This window comes from Chiloscyllium plagiosum, chromosome 44, assembly GCF_004010195.1.
Source record: "Chiloscyllium plagiosum isolate BGI_BamShark_2017 chromosome 44, ASM401019v2, whole genome shotgun sequence".
In the NCBI taxonomy this organism is placed as follows: Eukaryota; Metazoa; Chordata; class Chondrichthyes; order Orectolobiformes; family Hemiscylliidae; genus Chiloscyllium; species Chiloscyllium plagiosum.
Genome location: NC_057753.1, coordinates 10,530,323 through 10,538,771, shown reverse-complemented (window position 1 = coordinate 10,538,771; position 8,449 = coordinate 10,530,323). Strand labels below are relative to the sequence as shown.

General features: G+C 46.2%; 1 protein-coding gene across 1 annotated transcript in view; it reads left to right on the top strand.

The window, feature by feature from the left end:
• LOC122543653 (zinc finger protein 208-like) overlaps positions 1–8,449 on the top strand; it is a 99,940-nt gene that overhangs the window by 65,268 nt on the left and 26,223 nt on the right. Inside the window, exon 4 of the mRNA XM_043682470.1 lies at positions 2,856–4,019. Within this exon, the coding sequence (XP_043538405.1) occupies positions 2,856–4,019 (1,164 nt within the window). The remainder of the gene's footprint in view (positions 1–2,855; positions 4,020–8,449) is intronic.

The window sequence follows — 8,449 nt, the reverse complement described above, 5'->3', positions numbered from 1 at the left end:
TGGCTGAGTAGCGAGAATTGTATCAGCATTTCTAACAGCATTTTTGTCCCTGGCCAGCTTTCTTTTTTTATTTTGGACGCGACAAAAGCAGCAACCACCCTCTATATTTCATCTCTCAAACAGAGAGAGAAAGGGGGAGGGGGGGCGCTGGCAGTGACCTGGCAGGACCAGGGTATCTCCTGCCTGACTCGCCAACTGTGGATGATGGAAATAAAGTCCCATGCAAGGAAAGAATTTGTTTATCAGGGAGCAGTACAGCTGCAAGGCCAACCGTCTCCGCTGAGCCTGGGAAACATAAGCTTTAGCAAGTAGGCACTAAGATGAGATTCAAAATGGTTTCCAGGCTTTAATATGTGACAAAATGGCTGATCCAAATCTAACAATTCTCCTACATCATCGCAGGGAATAAAACAAGAAAAGTGAAACAAAATTAGAAATAAATAGGTGATCGTGCTTAATGTTTGTGCATTAGGATGTAAACCAGAAATAGGGGTCTGCCAGGATTCTTATCGTGCTCTACCTGAGGAATTCTCTCTCCCTTACGTCTAACTATTAGTACCCAGCTATGATTTACAGCAGTATTTATATCAACAGAAATAAAGCATCTGTTATCAAATAGACATAGAGATATACAGCACGGAAATAGACTTTTTCTCTCTCTCATGCACGCGCAGCCACACACACGTACATGGGGTGAATTTGTATTTGCAGAATTATATTTGCAGATACATTATACTTTGCTCAAAAATGCACAATCTGCATGTAGTCAATGCAGGCAGGCAATACAGGTAATATTTTGTAAATCCCACTTTGGAAATAGGACCAGTCTGACTCAAGATTGGAATACAGACAAACTCTGTCTGAGCTGAGATGTCTGCTTTTGTTATAAAACCCTTGTTATCTGAGTTCTGGGATTTACATATTAATGATACCAGCAACCCATTGTAAATTATCAAAGGGTTTGTTCAATATGTCATTTCAGTGGCAGGACACTGTAATGATTTTCCATAAATTATGTACTCCACAACCTCCTGATGAACTAGTGTTTCCAAATAAACCTGTAGGACTATAACCTGTTGTTGTGTGATTTTTTAACTTTGTGGATTGGCCTGTAGGTTAGGGTAGATTTGCCGTGCTAAATTGTCCCTTAGTGCCCATCGCATGTTGAGGTTGGGATCGGTTGGCCATGCTAAATTACGGTGGATCAGTCAGGGGTAAATGTAGAGCAATGAGGGTAGGGGAGCGGGTGTGGCTGGGTTACCCTTCGGAGGGTCTGTGTGGATTCACTCGGCCGAGTGGCCTGCTTCTACACTGTGAGGAGTCTCTGAAGGGGAGGGATTTTTGCAAACGGTGCAGGGCAGCAGAGGCGCAGTGCGGGAACCCACTGTCGGTCTCCTCAGCCCAGCCCCCTCGGCTCGTGCCGGCGAGTATCGATGGCGTCACAACGCGGAAGTGGCCCTGTCAGTTGCAGAGTGAAACTCCCTGGGCAACTCCTCATCCTCGGAGGGAGGGAGGGAGAGGGAAGGGGTGAAACCTGTTCACTGGTAGCAAATGGAGTGAATCCAGGGAGGGAGCAGACTCTGCAAACTCAGGTTATGTGTCTCAAATACCCGGGTGAGAAGGGATGGAAGGATAATGTGGAGTTGTTTTCCCCAGCGGGCTAGGGACTGAGAGGTGATATTGTAGACCTTTTTAAAATCATGAGGGACGTGGATAGGGTAAATAGACAAGGTGGGATGGGGGAGTCCAGAAATAGAAGGTAATAAGTTTAGGGTGATGGCGGGGGATTTAAAAGAGACCTTAGGGGCAACTTTTTCACACACGGAGTGATACATGTATGGAATGAGCTGCCAGGGGAAGTGTTGGAGGCTGGTATAATTACAACATTTAAAAGGCATCTGGATGGGGGCATGAACAGGAATATTCAGAGGGATGTGGGTCAAGTGCTGGCAAATGGGGCGTGATTAATTTAGGATATTTGGTCGTCACGGAAGAATTTGACCAAAAGGGCTGTTTCTGTGCTGTATATCTCTATGACTTTGGCTTTCCACTAACGTTTGCCAAGTCTGTATGTTCAATTTCTCTCTGGTGTCAGTGTTAATGCCTAGATGTCTCAGCTTACTCTCCCCTTCCTGGGGGACGTTAACCATTTTGTGTCTGGTTGTTCCTTAAGAAGCTGTATTGCAGGTTCACACTGAATTGACACAGTTTATTTTGCTTCCCAAAATCAGACCTGCTCACTCTCAGCAGGATCCCAGTGTTGTGAAAGATATTAACTTTCAGGTGGAGGTATCCAAAATTCAGAGAGATGTCAGTCTTGACGTTTTTGCTTTTCTGCCCCTGTAAGATCCTGAATCAGCACCTTCCGGGGAATTAGTTAGAGCGGAGTGAGAACAGAGGGGGAGAGAGAGTGGGATGGTACTTTCAATTCTGTGGAATAACCAAAATAAAATAATGTTCTGTAGAAAGTAGAATTGCTTGTTCTGAATTTCTACCCCGGACTGACAGCAATGACTTTTGTAATCTCTATTTACAGAGTATTTGAAGATCTGAAGACGTAAGTTTCAAAATCAACAGATGAAGGACTTATGCCCGAAACGTCAACTCTCCTGCTCCTCGGATACTGCCTGACCCAGTGCTGTACCTTTGACACTGACCCTCCAGCTTCTGAAATCCTCACTTTGACATCAATGTCTAACAGTCACTCAATCCATCGGGACCACAATGATTTTTGAGTACAATTCTGTGAGAAGGAACAAAGCTTTTTGGTTCCTGTTTTAGTACATTTTCAGTAGCAGTGGGACTGGATGAGAGACCCTACTGTTGCAATGCACTGAGTGTTGGGCCTGAAACAGTGATACGGCTTGGAAAGTGGAAATCATGGCAGGGAAGGGCTCTGCAGTCTTTTCTATGGCTGACGTTTCGGCCATGGAGAAACCCAGGAAATCCCGCCCTTTGGAGAAACCGTGGAAGTGTGGTGACTGCGGGAAAGGCTTCCGTGCTCCGTGTGTCCTGGAGAGTCATCGGCGCCGTCACACCGGGGAGAGGCCATTCTCCTGCCCTGAGTGTGGGAAGGCCTTCAGCGAATCCTCCACCCTGGTGGATCACCGGCGTGTCCACACGGGGGAGAGGCCATTCTCCTGCCCTGAGTGCGGGAAGGCCTTTATTCGGTCCTCCCACCTGCTGAAGCACCAGCGGTTCCACACGGGGGAGAGGCCTTTCAGCTGCCCTGAGTGCAGGAAGGGCTTTACCCAGGCCTCCCACCTGGTGGCCCACCGACGGGTCCACACCGGGGAAAGGCCCTTCCTGTGCCCCGAGTGCGGGAAGGCTTTCAGCAATTCCTCTGACATGGTGAAGCACCGGCGGGTCCACACGGGGGAAAAGCCCTTCAGCTGCCCTGAGTGTGGGAAGGCCTTCAGCGATTCCTCCCACCTGCAGAGGCACCGGCGGGTCCACACGGGGGAAAAGCCCTTCAGCTGCCCTGAGTGTGGGAAGGCCTTTAGTGATTCCTCCTCCCTGCAGAGGCACCGGCGGGTCCACACGGGGGAAAGGCCCTTCCCATGCCCCGAGTGCGGGAAGGCCTTCAGCGAGTCCTCTCACCTGCTGACTCACCAGCGGGTCCACACGGGGGAGAGGCCCTTCCCGTGCCCAGAGTGTGGGAAAGCCTTTAGCGAATCCTCTCACCTGCTAGAGCACCGGCGGATCCACACGGGGGAGAAGCCTTTCAGCTGCCCCGAGTGTGGGAAGGGCTTTACCCGGGTCGACACCCTGCAGACCCACTGGCGGGTCCACACCGGGGAGAGGCCCTTTAGCTGCCCCAAATGCAGGAAAGCCTTCAGTGATTCCTCCGACCTGCGGAAACACCAGCGGGTCCACACGGGGGAGAGGCCCTTCCCCTGCCCCGAGTGCGGGCACAGGTTTGCATGTTCCAGCAACTTGCGGAAGCACCAGCAGGGGCACCAGCGCTCCCAACAATCGGATTCCTCCGGTGACACTGGTGTGGGTCACTCCCAGGACTGAACCCTTGCCTGTTCTGACAGGGGGGTGCAGTGGGAGAGTGGGTGGAATTTTTTTGTTTTCGAATGGATCGGCCTCTCTTTCCCTCCCCTCCCCAACTTTGCTTCCTGTCGGCCTCTTCATCTCCTCCCTATGTCTTTCTGTATCCAGCTTCCCCTGAAATATATCACTGCTGTTGCCACTGTTTTTCAGTTGTTGCTGTTTTTATTTGGGTGGGACTGAGAAGTTCAGATCAGGTGAGAAACTGCATGCTTAAGAGAGAAGGAAGACAACTCAGATGATTGCTATTGGTGACTGGCCTGGAAGATAGTGAATCCTAATTCCTAGCCTAGGGAGTACTGTGGATGATACAGCTCTGTGTCTTGCCTTGCCTGGGGCTGGCAGCTCGTTGGTTGTTGAGTTGGTCAGTCAAGGGAGGACCGATTCTCAGCAGCCAACCACCGGATATGTTAATTCTCTTTTTAAACAAAGAGAGAAAATTGCTTCTGGACCAGCAGCTGCAGATTTTGGAGGCTTTGGCAACCAGCTGTTTCACTCGAGTTTCTTTCTGTCCAGTTAAGGGATTGTTGGCTCTTTCTGGGAATGAGTCCCAGTCTGTAAGAAATAGATGAATATTGCAGGGCGCCCATTCACAGTTCCCATCTGGTTCACTCATATCCTTTTTAGGGAAGGAAACTGTTGTGGGAAAGTAGTCACTCAATTGTCCCAGCTGCATCCTTTACTCGGTCTGGCCTATACGTGACTCCAGATCCACAGCAGTGTGATTGAGTCTACACACTCTTTCTCCCCCACTCCCAAAAAAAACAAATGCGTGGGGAGAAATGTAGTTGGATACAGGGTATGGATTGAAATTGCTGAGTGAGGCAATACTTCCTACAGGTTAAGGCTATACCAAGGATCCAATTACAAAGGGATAACTCAGTGCTGACCAATAGTGACAAAGGGGGTATGTGTGGGGGTTGTGCACTTTGACCTTGAGCTGTTTAAATATGTAAGCTACTTTTTCTACGTCTTTTTGCTGGGAGGGTTCTGAAGCTGTGACAAAGTTGAGTTGCAATAAAGGTTACCTGAACTTACCACTGGGCTCAGACTTTCATTGAAGTTTTGAGCTCCAAGAGGTTTTTGTATTAAAGCTGCTCATTTCTTTCAGCCTCCTGCACTAAGTTTCCAATGTCATGAGTGAATGAGTAGCTAGTATCATTGGAAATTGTAAATTTTTCAGGAGTGCATTGTTTCATCGGCATTGTAAAGTTTACTGGCAGCACCGGGAGGCGTGGGTTGTTGTCACTAGAAACGATGTGGACTGTTGTGGGAAAATCCCATCAAAGTTGAAACTTTATTGCTGGAACAGCAATCCCATCACTCCAGTGTTGCACTAGGGTGGACAAAGTTAAAAATCACACAACACCAGGTTATAGTCCAACAGGTTTATTTGGAAGCAGTAGCTTTCAGAGCGCTGCTCCTTCATTGGGCAGCTGTGGAGCAGGATCATGAGACACAGATTTTATAGCAAAAGATCATGATATCATGCAACTGATAGGATATATTGAACAAACCTAGATTGCTGTTAAGTCTTTCATCTTTTAGGATGGGTTGCAAGTTCCGGTTCATTAATATGTAAATCCCAGAACTACTTTTAATTCACATTCTCAAGATGACTTAAGGTTTTGTAAAAAGAGGTGATATCCTCAGTTCAGACAATGCATTAAAGGTGTGAGGTTTGAATCTGTCAGTACCCCAAGCTTTAATCAGACTGGTTCTATTTTCAAAGTAAGAATTTATCAAATATTACATGGAATCACAGCATGCAGATTGTATGCTTCTTGAGCAAAATTGAATGTATTTACAAATATAATTCTGCAAATTTAAATTCACACAATAGATTTATGTGTGTGCCTGTGCATGAGAGTGTGTGTTTGAGTGTGTGCATGCTTGGTGAAGTGAAAGTGCGATGGAGTATAAGCCTGTGAGAGGGTGTGAGTGTTGGGGAATGTGTCTGAGGGGGGAGCATGTGTATGAGAGATGAATGGATAAAAGGGAGGGGTTGCATTTTGCTAAAACAAGGAAGGATAGTTAATGGTAAGGCCGTGGGTTGTGTTATAGAACAGAGATATGGGGGAGTTCAGGTACATAGTTCTTTGAAAGTTGCCTCACTGGTAGACAGGGTGGAAAAAAGGGCATTTAGCACACCTGCCTTCATTGTTCACACCACTGAATATAGCAGTTGGGATATCATGTTGAGGTTGTACAGGATGTTGGTGAGGCTGCTTTTAGAGTACTGAGTATGGTTCTGGTGGCCCTGTAATAGGAAGAATACTACTGGAGAGGGTTCAGTAAGATTTGGCAGGACGTTCCCAGGACTCGAGTGTTTGAGTTATAAGGAAAGGCTGGGACTTTTTTCACTGGAGCGTAGGATGTTGAGGGGTGACCTCATTGAGATTTATAAAATCATGAGGAGGGAGATAAGGTGAATAGTAAAGGGTTCTTTCTTACCATAGGGGAGCTCAAAACTAGTGGGAATTTTTTTTAAGGTGAAAGGACAGAGATTTAAAAGGAACCTGAGGGGCAACGTTTTGACAGAGGGTGGTTTGTGTGTGGAATGAACTTGCTGAGGAAGTGGTAGATGCAGGTACAGTTACAACATTTAAACACTATTTGGATGGGTACATGAATAGAAAGGTTTAGAGGGATATGGGCCAAATGCAGGCAAGTGGGACTAATTTAGTTTGGGAATCCTGGTCGGCATGGATGAGTTGGACCGAAGGGTCTGTTCCTGTGCTGTGTACCTCTATCACACTAAGAGGCAGAAGTGATCTTATTGAAACCAGTAGAATTCTGAAAGGGGCTTGACAGGATAGATGCAGATAAAATGCTCCTTTGTGGGGGGAGTCATGGAATTCAGACAATGTGGAAGCACGACATTCGGCCCATTGAGTCCACAATGGCCCTCCGAAGAGCATTTCACCCATTTTCACCCCCTTACCCTGTATTTCCCATGGCTAATCCACCCAAACCTGAACATCCCTGGACACTATGCGTAATTTAGTGTGACCAATTCATCCTCATCTGCTCATCCCTGGGTACTATGGGACAATTTAGCACAGAAGGTCAACCCTAACCTGTACATCCCTGGGCATCAAGGGACAATTTAGCATAGCCAGTTCACCCTCATCTACACATCCCTGGATACAATGGGCAATTTCCCATGGCCAAAGCACCCTAACCTGCACATCCCTGGACACTATGGGAATTTAGTACAACCAATCCATCTGAACCTGCACAACAGTGAACACTATGGGTAACTTAGCATAGCCAATCCACCCTAACCTGCATATCCCTGGGCACTATAGGTAATTTATCATATGGCCAAAGTTTAAAAATTACACAACACTAAGTCCAACAGATTTGTTTGGAAGCACTAGCTTTCGGAGCACTGCTCCTTCATCAGGTGGTTGTGGAGAATGAGATCACGATCACAGAATTTATAGTCAAAGGAGTACAGTGTCATGGAGATGTGATATATTAAACAATTTTAGATTAAATCTTTCATCTTTTAGAATGGGTGTCTGTGTTTTGGTATGTTAATCCCAGAACTTGTTTTAAATAACATTCTCAAGAATGTAATTTCAATGCAGAGCTTTTCTAATAGTAGGTGTGAATTCTGTCTGTGTCCCAATGTTGACTGACATTTTAGAATTATCCTGAGAAGGTAATTTAAAACAAGTTCTGGGATTAACATTGCAAGGAACAGAAACAAATTTTAAAAGGTGAAAGATTTAATCTAAAATTGTTTAGTGAATCACATCTCCATGACACTGGACTCGTTTGGATGTAAATTCTGTGATCATGACCTCATTCTCCACAACCACTCCAAAAGCTAGTGCTTCCAAATACATCTCCTGGACAATAACCTGGTGTTGTGATTTTTAATTTTGTCCATGGGAAACACACTGGTGCCTGTTGTTATTTTGTGATCTATTCCAAGTGAAATCCCTCCTCTGCGCAGGCACGGTTGAACAGTCTGTTTTTGTGCTTTGTGTGAGATCAGACTAGCAGCTTTTAAATCCTTATGTTAAGCAGCACAAGCAAACTGTAGGTCAGCAATCGTATTTCGAGAGTGGTATTTCTAGCCATGATAATCCTGAGTCAACAGAGAGAGGGGGAAAGAGGATATCACAGCTAAAGAGCATACAGAAAAGTTGTTATGCTTGTTCAGACAGTTGGTTCTGCATTCAGATGAGAGTGAATACTGCTTGAATCATAATTAAGGAGGAGAAAGTGAGGTCTGCAGATGCTGGAGATCAAAGTTGAAACTTTATTGCTGGAACAGCACAGCAGGTCAGGCAGCATCCAGGGAACAGGAGATTCGACGTTTCGGGCACAGGCCCTTCTTCAGGAATGAGCAGAGAGTGTTCAGTAGGAGAAGATATAT